The sequence below is a fragment of the Vanessa atalanta genome, chromosome 26, assembly GCF_905147765.1.
Source record: "Vanessa atalanta chromosome 26, ilVanAtal1.2, whole genome shotgun sequence".
NCBI classification, from domain to species: Eukaryota; Metazoa; Arthropoda; class Insecta; order Lepidoptera; family Nymphalidae; genus Vanessa; species Vanessa atalanta.
Genome location: NC_061896.1, coordinates 4245691 through 4263156, shown reverse-complemented (window position 1 = coordinate 4263156; position 17466 = coordinate 4245691). Strand labels below are relative to the sequence as shown.

Genomic DNA, 17466 nt, shown 5'->3' with positions numbered 1-17466 from the left:
ACTTCCAAATTAAGAAACACATGTTTTTTATTTAAATTAAGAATATTGTCTGTTTCTCCTTTTTTATTAATGATTAGTTTCAATTTAATTAAATTAAATGTGTTTATAAAAAAGAATTTTCTAAATTTTTAAAAGGTTTATTTGGACCCTTCACCCGTATGATTCCGGGACATTTAGTAATAATTGCGGGGATTTTTTTTCAATAAAACAAATAATAATTATTTTATTACATATTTATTTTGAGAACAATAAAAAATGGCAAATAATATTCGCATGCAAACGAAAACACTACCATGCAAATATTTCTATACATTTTAAATAAAAAAAAATGGCGGCTTACGCAGATTATAAATCATTCGATGTAAAGAAAAAAAAACTCAAAATCATATCTTAATAAAAAAAGTTTCTCGAAGACAATAAAAGGCTTTTCTAAGTCGTCACTATTTAAATTATCACAGGTTTTTTTTTTTCTATTAAAGTGACCATTTGCTAATTATTTATCTATCTAAAATTTTATAATATTTTTTTTCTAAAAAATCTTTTAAATTTTCGACAATGTGTATGTATAGACAATTTTAAATTCATTTTCATTTCAGTCAAATACATTGAATTTAGTTATTAAAAATGGTCTAATGCGATTTTGTACAGTGTTAACAGATATAAAATTAAATAAAACTAAAACGTTTCGTCTAAGAGCTATTCTGTAAAAACTCGAAACTCACGACAGTAGAGGTAGGTATTCTGTAAGAAGAAACTCGAAACTCACCGCAAAACAAAAGCGTGAAATGTCAAACTGTAATATGCGATAATTAACTAAAATCATTTTATGGATACACGTATTAAAATGGCGTATCACCGCAAGTCGTTCGTCGACATTTCACGAGTGAGATACGAAGTGAGATGCTGAAAATGACTGTGAAATATCAGAAGGTGACATTGACAACCACAATTAAATTAAAGGTTCGCGCTTAAACATAGCTTGTTAAGTGAGTTAATACGAGTTACGACGTTCTTACAGAATTTCTCTGTGGATCAAAGTATATTACTTCCAAACTAATGGTAGTATTGACAATCAATAAGCAAGTCTGGCTTAGGCTTTATAATTTGTAAATACATGTACAGAGTATGTTTATATTTGGCTATACAATTACATTAACTGTTTGTACAAATTTGTTACTAGCAACACATATTTATAGATTCACTATGGTAAAGCTAACAGTCCGCTAGTAAAATAATGACATTTAATAAATCTGGCAATTCTATATTTAAATTGTTCCACTAGCGTCTTATAAATAACCTATTGCAACGTTTTGAGCAATACTATATAATAAAGTAAATAAATCGTTTTACAAAAGAGTTTTTACTGTAAAAAAAAAAATGCGGTGGTACATGATCCATGCATAAGCATAACATCAATATTAAAACGAACTCGACGAAAGCTATTACAAAAAAAAAAATTGGTTAAATATTTTAAATAAAAAAAAAAAATTACTGTCGCTCGCGTGTAACTGTCCTTATTTCACTTTATACACCTAACCTACATTGTATTTACATCTCAGTCGTAATATTTATTTAGGAACGTTATATATTACAAGTGTTTCATTTAACACGGTTGTATAGAAATTAGTCCATTTTTTTTTTATACAATTTTTATTATATTTTTACACTTCGTTAACGCTACACATGCGTGGCTAGCGTCGTCGGTGCGTTACCTGTAAAAGATAATTATTATTAATGTACAAATAGTCTAGATTTATTTTTATAGCTTGCGGAACGGGTTGCTAAATAAATATACATTTATAAAGATTGATGTGTCATAAATGTCTTATAAGCAGAGGGAACCATTCTCTGCATTCATATTTATCTATGGTCTGTTCCAACCACACGACGACAAAAGCGAAATAAACAACATCGAATAGACGCGATATCATTGGAAAGCTTGATAAGTCTAAGATATTCGTTATGGGTTTTTTTATATAAATAAAGATATATCAATCAAATTATAGTGCACATATGTATAAGTTGTGAGCAATTCGCATGGAATACGTTAATCTAAGATCTGTCTGTCTTTATTCCTTGTTCGATTGGAATAGACTCTAAGGACTGATCGCCATACGATCATATGAATATTTAAAATTAGTATCGTGTACTCACTCTTTATATGGAGCGAAACATACGTGAAAGAAGAGTACCTACGTAGATACTTTTTTAATATTATAAATTATTATTAATAATATTATTATTGACTAAGTAGTCAAAAATATCCATATCATATAATATATTAATATAAAAGAGCCGAGATGGCCCAGTGGTTAGAACGCGTGCATCTTAGCCGATGATTTCGGGTTCAAACCCAGGCAGGCACCACTGAATTTTCATGTGCTTAATTTGTGTTTATAATTCATCTCGTGCTCGGCGGTGAAGGATAACATCGTGAGGAAACCTGCATGTGTCAAATTTCAACGAAATTCTGCCACATGTGTATTCCGCCAACCCGCATTGGAGCAGCGTGGTGGAATATGCTCAAAACCTTCTCCTCAAAGGGAGAGGAGGCCTTTATACCAGCAGTGGGAAAAATTTACAGGCTGCTGATGCTGATGAGTCAAAAATAAGAAAGAAAGAAACAAAGATGCCGAAGAAAGACCACAGTGGCGTGCATTTGGAGAGGTCTATGTCCAGCGGTGGACGAATGTGGGCTGATGATGATAATGATGATGAAGCAGTCAATAATAATATTTTTTTATATGTATGCGTTCATAGTTCTCTTCGTTTGATTTTTTCACGCCAATAGACTATTTTTAATTATCGTTGAATTGTTCAAAAAATTATACATTTAACATAATAATCGTAACAAATCTATCATGGCGGCAAGATGTCATTTCATTCGACGAATGAAATTACTCGTTGGCGTTAATTATGCGACATTCGAAATTTTGACGTTTCGTAATTATTTTCAGTGAGATTATTATAATGAATCGTCATTCCTACCCGTCAGAGACTAGTTGTTTCATTGTTTTTTAACCACAGAGTAATAAATTTTCCATATTGGAACTACAAAAAGGTTTATTGTACATTTATTGATATTATTCTGGAGTTAATTTTGTTTTAATACAAAGAACTCGGTTACGTCCTTTCTAAAAATTTCTTCTTTGAATTGTCTCTAGAAAAAGAGTACAGGAGTAATCAAATTTAAGTTATATTTATAATAAGGACAAAACTTTGATTTTCACAACACACAAATCTAGATCATATTTTAAAGATACAAGGGTTATTTTTGCATGTTACATCTTTTAATAAAACATTCACATGGGTTCCAACCAAACAAATTAATTCAAACAAAAGCTAGCTCAATAAAAATGACAGACATTTTTTTGTAAGTGAAATTAGTTTTAAACCCAAAAAAGTTTATTGCAAGCAAATTAAACCAGGCAAGATAACAAAATATAATTACGAAAAGAGGACTTATCTAAATAACATTCCTTTTATCGTCAACCAACCAACTTTGGGAACTAAGATGTTATGTGCCTTGAGCCTGTAGTTACACTGGCTCACTCACCATTCAAACCGGAACACAACAATACTGATACTGATATACAGTTGAGTACGGATAAGCACAAAGCCCTACTACCAAGTAAAACATTAAATATATCGATTAGTTTTTCGAAAAAGGCTTTGAATTAATTTATTAAAAGGGATATCAACTGCTGTTAATTATGCGTGCTAGAGATTCAAAGAGAAAGTATTTTTTTTTTAAATCAGGAGACGGTTTTTTCGAATAAGCACCGCTGAATTATCATGGCCATAATTTGTTTGTTTAATTCATATCGGCGAAGGAAAACTTGACATTAAATAGCACGTAAAATACATAATGGTGTTCGATATCTTATTTTGATTACATATATGACGTAATTTGATCGCCTCTTCTAACTAAAATATACTACTAAGAAAAATAAATCTACTAAACTTCTACTAAAACTATAATCTAAACTGTACTACTAAGAAAAATAGCAACATTCACATTTTACAAGCAAATACGTAAACATACAGACATTCAAACACCAAGCTACTTATTGCTATAAAACAATTGAAAATGCAGTGTTAAATAAAACTTACAGTTATTTTTAAGTATTATCAGAGTTGAAATCCTATAAGGTAAGTTTGAAGCTGCGGAAAGGTAAGATTATAAATTTAAGATAGAACTAATATATAACAAAAGCGCTAAAATAGATAAAGATTGAAATACTTAAGAATTAACCAACTAACTTGTGAGTAAGGTAACTTAAAGTTAAGAAAATGACATTACCTATGAGCAACTTATCTAAATAGATACACGATTGTATAGAGTATTCAAACTACGTAAAAGAACTATTTCATATTAATTTAATAAAAACTTTTTTTTTAATATTTCATGCAATTTATAAAAAAACTTACCTAATTACACATGCAACAGAACCGTAAAAACACATAACCCCAAGCCGTGCTATCTATAAAGGGTAATTTACCTAAGCAGTCGGTGCTAACCTGGGAGATGGACTGAGCTTCGCACTGCGGAGTATGGCGGCGGAGCGGGCGTAGAAGCCGGCTTCGCGGTATGAACTTGGTTTGAATAACCTGAGGTAAGTTAGGTAAATATAGATTAACTTACCTAAGCTATTAGTGATGAGCAGCTCTGTGTATTTACAACCTTGGAAGTGATGGTATATGGTATTTGTACATAAATGAAATTCATTTCCCAGGATTTTCAACCTTTTTATGATCTCTGTACATATATATTTTGCAAAGGCAATTTGAAACTTATCGCTGTTCATAGATAATTTGATAGCAAGTATTCATCTAACTTTTCGATGTTAATACTTCTTAGAAATTGTTCCAAATTTTCTTCCGAGTAATAAATATATATTTAATACCCTTGTTAAATCTCTGCTAGTTATAGTAAATTAAGACATTTTGCATGTGCTGTTTTTTTTTATAACAATTACAGATAAAAGTATAATTATGCTGTGGCGGTCTAGTGATTAGAAGACGTGAATCTTAATTGATTCCGAGTTCAAATACGGACAAACACCACAGAATTTTCGCTCGCTTAAATTATTTCCTGTTTTTAATTTTCTTAAACTTTTGGTAACATAAATATCTTATTTTAATTCAGTATAGTATTCGTGCTTTTTTTCACAGAAAAATATAGCTAGAAATTAAATTTAATTAAAATTGAGCTTACTTAAAATTAAGTTATAATAAAGTTTATACAAAATTAAAATACAAAAAAAGGAGTTACTTACTCATTGTACCATTTCTTAGGTAGGGATTTCCGTACGTCGCTGCGTATCTTAAGTCGACCCCGCTTTGATTTTTACCCCCAGACTGGGTGTAAGTGGGCACTTGTGGTGCTAATGACAAACATAAAAAATTATATATTTCCTTGGAAAAGTCTCAGCTATATTATAATATATAACGATTCGCTTCGTGGAATTTAACACAATAATAACTTTTTATTATTTTGAAATTTAAATGACTTTTTTATATAAAATAACAATATTTTTTTATATTAAAACAATGTAATAATAGTATATCTGTCTATCTAAGCAAGGCATTTTTAAAGCTTACACATATACACATACAACATAAAAATATGATCTGATAAAATTAATCTACACTCATATTATAAGCGCGAAAGCAATTTGTTACACTTTCATAGCTAAAGCCCTGAACTGAATTTGATGAAGTTTTGTATGAAGCAAGCTTGAACCTCAAGCAAAGACATGCTATTTTTTAACCCTAACGACTGACGAACAACCCTTAAAACGTAAGCGAATCCACGGGCGACAGCTAGTATAGTATAAAAAAAATAATTAATTTACCTTCGCCACCAACAGGTAAGCCTAAATTATTAATAGCGTCAGTTTCGTCCGTTTTCGTACGTTGCAACGAATTGTTCTGCGATCCGTTACCGGCTGACAACGGAAGCGTTGACGACGTGTCTATACTACGCGTCAATGAACCTTGAAGGGACCTATTGGAAGAATAAACTCATTTTAAATCAATATAAATTCATCATCCTCATGCCCTTATCCCAAATTATATAAAAAAAATTAAGTGATAGCAAAATAATGACAGACATTTTTAACTTTGCCGATTCATAAATTCAAATAATTTGTAAAGAAGGCATATTATTCGATACAAAATGTTGTCTTCCAGATAGTATACATACATATATAATAGTATTTAACTAACATGACTGTATTTTTACATGTTGAAAAAGAGTAACTACTGAGTTTCTTGCCGGTTCTTCTAGAATTAGAATCTACATTCCGAACTGGTGGTAGCTTCACTTAATATAGTTTGTTAAATGACGATTAAAAAGTGCTTGTAAAAGTCTACTTGAATAAAGTATATTTTGATTTAATTAGATCTAAATGTGATTCTTTATATAGAAATTATATTAAAACGTAAATTAAATGGTCAGCATATCAATCATACATATTTTTTTCTTATGTAATCAATTAATTATAATAAATGAGTTGTTAAGATATAAAACCTCATTTCAATATTTAACGAATAATATTTCTTTACCTGCTAGTTGGTACTTCGAGTGTCGGAGATTGAACCCTCAAGTGTGGGGGAGGCACGTACCCTTGTGGGTAGTCGTACACGTAAGCGGCTGGGTTCTAAATAAAAGTAAGAGGATCAATAATGGTAATTTACCTTTCATAAAAATAAAATAAAATATATCGAGAATTCCTTACTTTAAGCTTTTGTCTATCGTCAATAGATTATATTACGGTAGACTATTTTGTTTTAATACATCAACGTGGAAAAGCAAAGGTAATAAAATATGAAGGTGCATTTATTGACAACAAAGAGCGACTTAGTAATTATAGAAAAAAATACTAATTTAGCATATATACTATTATCATTGGATTTAAAAAAGCTAATATCATAAAATAAATTTATTAATATTTTTTCATACACTGGAAATCTGAACGAAAGGGACATAGTAAATTAAGATAATGTCATTGCAGACATATGCATTACATAATGTACCGAATAGCTTATATTGGAGCCATAGAAATAATGGACAGATGAGATATATTTTATTTTTTTTCTTGTAGTCATGAACATTGAGTCAATGCTTTCATTAAATTAAAATTAAATAAGTTTAACAACACATACGTGTTAAAGTCATGGTAAGTCGTAAAGTCGTCGCCATATTTATTCATTGATACTGGCAATACAACATGTACAACTATATACCACACTGTAAATAGTTAATGCAATGTAATAGTTCTGAAGCGTCAATAGCGCAATGATTTACGGGCCTAGCGATGTAAAAAGTCGCTGGATCGATCCTGGCCCCTTGGGCTATTGTCGTCCCCACTCCTGATACAAGTAATAAGCTTAAAAGGAGAGGTAAATAGGAATATTAGTAATATCTTAATTAATTTGGGGCATTGCTACTATAATTTAAAAAAAAATGCTCTGACAATCACTCATCTTTCAGACGAAGAACTCTTTAATATTCTTAACTCACTTATCCAGGTAAACCTGGACAAACTCCAGCTGCGAAATTAAATGAAACTTACCTTAAAATAAGTATCCGCGTATGTTGGGTCTGAATAATCATTGCTGTATCTAAATTGCAGCATCGGATCGTCGTGGCGTATGTTTGGTAGCGGGACCGGTCCAGCGAGGGGGAGACCAGCAGGATTCTTTGTATCTGAGCGATCGGAACTTGTGTACTCCTGGTAATTGACAATTAACATATTTATGTTATGACAAGGCTGTTACGAAGCTATCTCAGTACATAGCTCCGTAACAGCCTTGTCATTCACATTTATCAAATATTTTGTATGTTTCTGTATCTGTATACGCAGCAATATTCACTAGACTGTTTTTAATGGATTAATAAAGGGTATTTTTAAAAAGGCTATTAAGGCTATTGTTAACAACAAGTGGTGAAATTTAACGTGATATCAAATCTGATCATAAAATCAAAATATTATTTATTCAAGCTCATTAAATCAATTTTGAATAGTCTTTTTATAATATTGAATTAAATAAACAAACAGCAAGAAACTCAACTCAATTATATTTTTTATTTACATGAGTAGCGTCAATAGCGCAATAGTTTACGGGCCGCCTAGCGATGTAAAAAGTCGCAGGATCGACCCTGACTCCTTGGACCATTAATAACTAATTAATTTCAATTTATATTAATAATTTATTTCAATTTATATTAATAATTTCGTGTAGGTCTACGGTAGACCCGATCGAAACCTATCCACAATTATAGATCGTTATAAAATAAAGATTTTTAATGGACAGCAAAATTCGTTTAATCGAGATATTTTAATATCAAATCATTGAAATTCAATGGCATGACAGTTAAATGGGCAGCCATGTTTGACAAGAAATTTTCGAATACTTTTGAACGCCATGTTAATATGAATGCCAAAATTAGTAATAATTAGCAGAGCACGCGACTTCGTGCGCTTTTAAATTTAACAAAATAGTTATCGTTGTAGTCTAACTTCTTATTACATCAGCTTTCTGCCAGTGAAAGCCCCGTCAAAATCGGTCCAGCCGTGCCAGAGATTAGCCGGACCAAACAGACAGACAGAAATAAAAAAAAAAATGTTATTTCTGTATATGTACCGCGTATACATACATATGCATTTAGTAAAATACGGTTATTTTACTATTACAAACAGACACTCCAATTTTATTATATATATAGAATAGATTATGATGACTACGTATATGAAAAAGTTATATGTTGAATGAAAAGTAAATGATAATCCGTATTTGTTTAGTTTTATTTTTATTTTTATTTTACCCGATCGAAGCGTCGTTTTTATCTGCTTAATAATTAAATCCATTTGCAATACTTAATGTGCGTATGTGTAAAATTTGATTCAAACATGTGTCATTCGTTAACAGAAATTAGACAGAGCGTTTAATCAATGTTCTCTACGCTACTTGACATGATAACATTATTAATTTTGTTGTGTAATTCAATACTCCATTGTAACCATATTACGAGGAATTTTAATAGTTATAAATTTATTGCATTTAATTATAAGTAATTTCGTAAATACTTCTATATATAAAGAAAATGAAAAGTTTACTTAGCATGAAAATATTAAGTAGGTATATTTATTTATTCAAAATAATTCCAGGAAAATAATATGCGGTTTTTTTTTCATGCAAATTTGGATAGTTTAAACAGCTAAGGTTAAAATTTAGTGTTAAAAATATTTACAATTTATTACGAACTTTTCTCGTTAATCATTCGTTTCTAATGGTGAATCTTATCAAAACCACAAAATCAGTTGAATATTTTAGAAGCGAACACGGAGACAGAGGCAGAAAGCGACTAATACCTACTGCTTATAGATCGCCGAACATGTATCAGATTTATGTTCGATTATCAAGTCTTCTATAAAGTTGTAAGCTCATTGTAAATAAATATTCTACAATTAGGTCTTTAAAAGTTGTAATATTATCCTAGAACATTTTTCTACATACTTATAAGCATAAGCAAATTGGCCCTTAAAATATAGTGGCACTTGTTCAGACCTCCTCAGGTTAAATCACCTGCATACTAAACACCAAGCCATATGTTTAACTAGACATTACATTTTTATATTAAATATTTATAAGGCTATTCGAAAATATGAAAATAAAGTAATATTCAGAAAATTTTGTAAAAAAAATGCAACAGGTAGGTAAAATTTAGTAATATGACCCATGAAACTCTTTTATTTTTCGTGATAAAATGTTTATAGTATGTCGATCAAGGCTATAACCATAAAACATTACCATCCTGAGGTTCATAAAGAGGCTGTATAATAGTCCACTTGTTTTTGCCCAATGCAATAATCGACAAACATTAAATTAAAAAATATATATATGTTTATAATTGAAACTTACCAAGTCGTAACTTTCATCGGTTTGAGGTAACTGTAACTTCAAGTCACTTATGTTTGAACTCCTGTCGCTCTCTTTATACATGTCACCGGAAGTGACTGTCACGTCCGGTTTTTCGTTTATCTTCTGATTCTTCCTTCGTTTCCTGTGACAAACTACGACGAGTATCACGAAGGACGAGAATATTATAATCCCAGACGTCACGCCTATTAGAATTATGAACAGCGGTAATGTTTCTGAAAATGAAGTAGATTTTAGTGACGTCATTGCATTTAATTATTAATTATGTAATCAATTGTATCCTGTACACTTTAAAATATTGTGATGTATGTTATTCATGAAATATATAGTCGAGATATTCAGTGAATAGCAGAACACTGACGAAATGTCGGACAAGATAATAAAAAAATAATGTTTGCGTTTTTTTTTTTATGGCATTAGTTGGCGGACGAGATTTGGCCCACCTGATGGTAAGTGGTCACCACCGCCCATAGGCAAAGGCGCTGTAAGAAATATTAACCATTCCTTACATCACCTATGCGCCACCAACCTTGGGCAGTAAGATGTTATGTCCCTTGTGTCTGTGATTACATTGGCTCACTCACCCAACCGGAACACAAACAATACAGAGTACTGTTATTTGGCGGTAGAATATCTGATGAGTGGGTGGTACCTACCCAGACAGGCTTGCACAAAGCCCTACCACCAAGTGTTATGACAAACATCTAAATCTACAAAATGGATACTTTATTGTTTACCAAAATAATAATAGGAAACATAAAAAAAGAGTTTTTTTTATTCTTGTTAATAAAAGTAATAAGAGAGTAACTTCATGTATTTTTTTTAATTTAAGGTAAGGTAAGGTAAGTATTATTTAAATATAAAATAAACTTACTCAACGGTTTGAGTGTAATAGCGGCATTAGCGTTTCCATATTCATTAGTAACACTACAATTGTACACGCCGTAGTGTTTAGATTGGCTGTCTCGGATCACGAGACTCGACTTCACAATACCGTTTGGTAATGTTTCTTCCAAAGTAGCATAATCCTGAAAATAATTATATTTTCTAATGGTCTATTTATGTCACAAAAAATATATTACAAAAAAATAATTTATATGTAAATAACACATGATATGGCAATAATTAAAATCTTATTCTAAATTGGATTAATGATTATCAAAATTGAAAAAAAAAATCACTTAAAAAATCTAGATTTGCTTTTGAAAGTAAAAAACAATAAACATTCCCCCCCCCCAAAAAAAAAATCAAATTAAATTCAATGTGTTATTATTACTTCACACTTAAATTATATTTAAATTTAATAATAAAAATATATATTTAAATCGTGACATCTCTAGACTGAACAGATTGCATGATATTAAACGTTTCCACGCTGCAGTTACCCGGATGCATACACTAATTGGCAAAGCACCCTTATAGAGGTTCAAGTTTCGCTGCGTTCCAATCATTGGTATGGTTTTCAAAATTGAACACTTCAAAACTTCATGAAATATTAAACGAAATAATTTTTAATTTATTTATATAAATATTAATTAGCGTACGAATTAAAATACTCTAATGTCAGAAGCTATGAGGTAGGATGTAAGGGGTCAACGAACTTAAATATTACTAAAAAGATATAGTTTTCACCTATTGAGTTTTCTTATAATTAACAAAAGAAAACTCTAACTTACTGGATCCTGTATAACGCTGATTTCTTTCCCTTCAAAGTACCACCTGATATCATCAGGTCTTGGTACTGAGAGGGCTTCACATTCGACTGTCACCTTATCGCCTTCGGAACCAGCTTGGGTTCTGTTTGAAATAATCTTGGGTGCACCTGGGTGAACAGAATGAAAGAAAATTTTTATCTGATATGTGTATCCTGGAATTATTTTAATTTTGAGGTCTGGGTGACATTGTAAATAGAAAAAGGGAATCAACGATAATGGACGTGGGTTCAAATTTGAATATGATTTGGTAAAGTTTCATTATTCATGACGTACTACACTGTAAAGGAAAATATCACGAGAAAACCTGTATAATTATAATTTTACAAAGGAATTCTCACCCACGCTTATACACCAATTTGTATCAGAAATTTTAATAGTATTATTAATATTCCTTCTTAACAATGATTAGCACTTTGCATTGCTGTGTGATATATGAATTGTTACTTTTTATTTTTATGGCATTGGTTGGCGGACGAGCATATGGGCCACCTGATGGTAAGTGGTCACCACCGCCCATAGACAAAGGCGCTGTAAGAAATATTAACCATTCCTTACATCACCTATGCGTCACCAACCTTGGGAACTAAGATGTTATGTCCCTTGTGCCTGTGATTACACTGGCTCACTCACCCTTCTAGCCGGAACACAACAATACAGTGTACTGTTATTTGGCGGTAGAATATCTGATGAGTGGGTGGTACCTACCCAGACGGGCTTGCACAAAGCCCTACCACCAAGTACTTAAACCTATTGTAATCATCATTTATCTTGATTTGCGTTTTATTTAGAGTTTTTTAATATTTTTCTCACAGTACATTCACACACAAAGAGCACATTGATTAATAATAGCAGATATAATTCAAAATATCATGCGACGATTTGTTCTTTTCTTTTAATGGTATTGTGATTAAAGTAAATAGTTATATCTTAACATCTTAACAGATTCCTATTAGAATAATATACAAGGTGAAAGACGATTTAAAAAATGATTATCATTCCAAATTTATTGAAGTTATAGTTCTTTAGGCGCGTCAGGAAAAATGATGAGAGTAAATAATCATAAAAATGATGGGCGCACGGGTTAATATGATAACTGCATGTCACATATAAAAAAAATGTTCGATAAATCAAGTTTCAATAGACAACTTCACACCTTATCTCATTTTACAATGTTTATTGCAACTTTAAGTAAGTAATGAAACTTATAAATTGTGAGTAAGCGTAATAGCAGATATGGAAAAAGAATAAATTACTTTCATTTCAATATTAATATATTTTTTAATTGTTATTAATAATTTGCAAACAATTAAAGTCAATTGTTAATTACGCCGAAGAAACTATTCATGCGTACATTTGTAAACGCACCTTTTTCTTTTTTAAGCAAAATATTAATTTCCAATCGTTAAACAATATAGGTAATAATTTATGTTCTACAAATAAAGTAAATTTAAATTATTACTAAGTTAAGTAAAAATTACGTATTATAAATACCTTTAATAAATATAGTGGCTTCACTTTCAATCTCGGGATATCCACTAACAGTTGCTTTACAGATATATCGTCCTGCTGTACGCTCGTCCACGTACACTTTGAGGTTCGGTGCCTTCCCTTTGACCTGCTGGAAGTATTTAACGTTCACGTAAAAATGTCACACAGGCTACCTGTATTTTATTTATGTTTACAGTGAAGTATTTATAGATTATCCTAGACTGGAATGCTACGTGTTTTGAAGACTACGATCTTCATCATTGCAAAGATATTCTACCGCCAAATAACAGTACACTGTATTGTCGTGTTCCGGTTAGAAGGGTGAGTGAGCCAGTGGAATCACAGGCACAAGGGACATAACATCTTAGTTCCCAAGGTTGGTGGCGCATAGGTGATGTAAGGAATGGTTAATATTTCTTACAGCGCCTTTGTCTATGGGCGGTGGTGACCACTTACCATCAGGTGGCCCATATGCTCGTCCGCCAAAAAATGCCATAAAAAAAAGCGGTCGCGTAAAAAAAAACGTCATGGATGGAAGTCTAAAACAGAAGCATAAAATAAGTAATATAAGTAGCGGCTTAGTCTCGCTTGAAAACGGTTTTATACAATTCCATTTTATGTGAAAATTGATATAATATAGAATTACTAATGTCATTAGTATTTCAATGAGTATATTTAATTTTTAAAATAATAAAACGACCAAAATAGATTTAAGAAAAAATCAATACAAACTAACTTATATATAATTTCCGATAACCTGAAAATGATACTTTCAAATCAATATTTAAGAGTAAATATAAAAATTAAATAATCAGTACTGAATTTGGATGATAAGAGTATCTAAATTGTTCAAGTATTTTATCTTGCCATCATGGTAGTCACTTACCCCTATTCTTCCCGGCTCGTGGAACAGCCAACGTATTTCAGGCTGCGGTTGTCCGTCGACGTCACAACTCAAAGTAACACTCGCGCCGACCGCTGCCTCCACATTTTGTGGATGAGTTCGGAATGATGGCGGATCTAGTGAATTATTGGTCTCGGTTTATATACTGTGAGTAATTTTAACCTTATTACAATCCTTAAAACTGTTTTTAATGAAACTTTTACTATACTATCAATTAAAATTATCAATCTTAACACAAGATCAACAGAAAACATTACATCATTAACTTAAATGATTTTTACGATTTTTAGTGACAAAATTTAATATAAATAAAATAATTTAAAATAATAATGATTTGATGTTTATTCATACAGTAGATATAAATTCTAAGTTTAAAAATTATTTGTTATGAAATAGTAAAGAATTATACACGAACAAGAGAAGCGGTCGCGAGGTTCTTAACATAATATGGGAGTTCATACCAATAATTATTCAAGTGATCATAATATCAATCTCGTGTATAGTGGTCAAAGAAAATAACGTGCAAAATCATATACCTTTTGAAATGCACATAATGTGTCCAAAAACGTATTTGAGCAGTGTATTCTCTAACAGAATAGACTTTTAGCTGGCAATGGCACTTTTTAGATCTAAAAATTATAATTGTATCTTTTTTTAAATTTCATTTTTTTTTTATTACAATTAAAATATTTTTAGTAAGAACAAACTGATAAGTTGAAATAGGAACGCAACAATGAGCTACATTCACGGGTAACTTCCTGACAATACCGAAGATAAGGACCAGGTAAGTTTTAAGGTAACTCGGTGAAACGAGTTTTGTCGCTCATCCATTCAATATATTCAACGTTTTGAAAACTTCGTAAATTTATTAGGCACTAAAACTTACAAGTTACGTTCAAAGCAAGAGAAGACTCGCTCTTCCCAGCTGTATTACTAACTTCACACTTCAGTACAGCCTTATTGTGTTTGCGGGTGACATTGAATAAAATCTGAAACAAAACCGGTGTACATCAATACACATAACATAAGTAAGAATAAATTTTAAACAAAGTTTCAAAACTATACGCTTCAGCGATTGTGATGAGAGATTTATCTTATTGTTCAAATCAAAATTACATTAACAGTCTGTAAATTTCCGTCTGCTGGGCTAAAGCCTCCTCTCCTTTTGAGGAGTAGGTTTGGAGCATATTCCTCCACGCTGCTACAATGCGGGTCGGTGGATACACATGTGGCAGAATTTCGTTGAAATTAGACACATGCAGGTTTCCTCACGATGTTTTCCTTACAAACTGTTAATGTAATGTATGTAAATGTTTGTACATCAGTAGATAATTGTACAGAAAATGCTCAGAACTGATTAGTGTCATACACGGTGCGGACGTATAACTTAGCCATTTCTTCGAAACATCAGAACCATAATGGAGACTTTAAAATAAAAACCGGGTATGTGCATAATACACATATACACACACCGTTATAGTTGTATATACGTAATACGTAAAAAATAATAACTCTCAAACGAAACATTAATATTTCTTTCATAGATCTATGAAACGTCCTCATACGCGGTAATCAAACACGACTCGTCGTATGCTGGGTCTCATTCAAACAAGAATCCCACATTTCGTATTAACGTTGACGCTTTGCAACTGTTCTATTTCCTTAACGTCTGTTACACAGTAACTACGAAACGGTTTTTTAATAATATACTATTGTATAGTAAATTAATATTCAGTTAATAATAATGGAACTTAGTTTAAAAACAAAGGTTGATTAACAAAGAATTTAAATTTAAATTATAATGTATGATATTTTTCTTTGATTCTCATATTATATTTTTTTATTTATAAATAATGGTACAAAACATGCACACTATGTTTTTTGGAAATTAATAAATTAATATATTGTTTGTGTGCGTTATAAGGCTTTCAAGCCATTGAGCAAACGAATTGACAGTGGAATGTTCCAGCAATTAACATTTTTATCGTTATATAACTAAGAATCAGTGGTTTCAGAGCCTTATAATGCACGGTAAAGTACACCCGTTAAATATGAAACGCCTCAATGATGTCGCATACGTCTTAGAATTCCCTGGTCTATTACTAGCTGTATACCACGGGAACTGACACCCATATTATTATCTAGTTGAATCCATGGCTTTAAAACAGAATAAAACTTACACACTAACCTATATCTCCATGTTTACCCCCTAGAGGGTTTTATTTCATCGACATTGTTTTAATTGGTTTAGCCGTTAAAACGTAATAGACATACAAACATACAGAGCGACTTTCGTATATATAATATTAGATAATAATGACTAAATACATGTAATAACATTTAAAACTCTACGATCGAATAAAACACGTCAACTAAGTTTTCCGGCATTGCGCGTCTACAAATACTTTATCACCAAACTGATATACTTGCTGAATTTAGGTACGAGCCAGTGGAAATACGCTGGATTCTAGTGTCTAGAGTAACATATATATTACTTTATTGTAAATTATATGTTTAGATGGATGGATTTATTCTCAAAAATACATAAGTCGCTTACATGAGAATACACATTTGTATATGGTAATATAACATTCGTCTTAAATAATAATAATAATAATATATTAATAGCTACCCATTGCGAACGCATGGTCTTATTATTGTTATTTTATTTTATTATTACAATTATTTTTTTTAAATGTATGTACTTTTAGTCAATTTAGTCTTAATGCGTTAAATGAGTGTACATTATTTATGTGAGCAGGTATTTTTTTTATAAAGTTGTTTTTTACCGTATGATGTTCTAGTTTTAGGTAATACAAGGAAGTTAGCTCGTCGGGTGCTACGCTTAAGATGTTCTTTTACTTTGGTAAATTGTATATTAGTGTGGATAGTTTTGTTAATAATTTTTCTGATCAAGATACATGTACTATATATATAAAGGCGGATATTCGTTATTTTGGTTTCATTTGTAAGCAGTTTTTTTATACTGACCTTATAAATATATAGACCCGACTTCGCACGGAGTTATCCCTCTCAAGAGCTCCGTTTAAGTTATTTTTAATAAAAATCACTTTTTGCAGAATCCTTGCGTTATAAATTCAACCTTTACTTAAAATATTAGTTTCATATCAACATACTGACTGAAAAAATCCGATCATCAAGAGATTCGTATATAATTCGATATAGTATTAGATCATAGTGTTACATATATTTATATCCTATTCCTTATTTATGTGTCTTTTATAAAAATAAGTTATCATTTATGAGATATTTCTTGTATTTTTTAAATTACTTTGTGGGATATGTCTATTGGCGCGTCTCAGGGGTGAGACCGATTCGTATCCCGTGATGGAAAATGGTTTGACGCTCTCTTATGCCGTTACGACTTTCTCACACACACTCTTCTCCCGT

At 31.1% G+C, this 17466-nt stretch overlaps 1 protein-coding gene across 2 annotated transcripts in view; it reads right to left on the bottom strand.

Moving 5' to 3' along the window:
• Positions 1–615: 615 nt before the first annotated feature.
• Positions 616–17466, bottom strand: part of LOC125073984 (irregular chiasm C-roughest protein-like) — an 87331-nt gene continuing 70480 nt past the window's right edge. Inside the window, exons 9-20 of one of the 2 annotated variants that reach the window (XM_047685133.1) lie at positions 14942–15044; positions 14038–14171; positions 13155–13281; positions 11625–11770; positions 10823–10976; positions 9931–10163; positions 7581–7739; positions 6571–6665; positions 5859–6010; positions 5280–5387; positions 4522–4611; positions 616–1712 (exon numbers count right to left, since the gene is read on the bottom strand). In XM_047685133.1, coding sequence (XP_047541089.1) covers positions 1678–1712; positions 4522–4611; positions 5280–5387; positions 5859–6010; positions 6571–6665; positions 7581–7739; positions 9931–10163; positions 10823–10976; positions 11625–11770; positions 13155–13281; positions 14038–14171; positions 14942–15044 — 1536 coding nt within the window. In that variant the 3' untranslated portion in view covers positions 616–1677. Of the gene's footprint in view, positions 1713–4502; positions 4612–5279; positions 5388–5858; positions 6011–6570; positions 6666–7580; positions 7740–9930; positions 10164–10822; positions 10977–11624; positions 11771–13154; positions 13282–14037; positions 14172–14941; positions 15045–17466 lie in introns of both variants that reach the window. The other variant, XM_047685134.1, reaches the window with a different exon arrangement.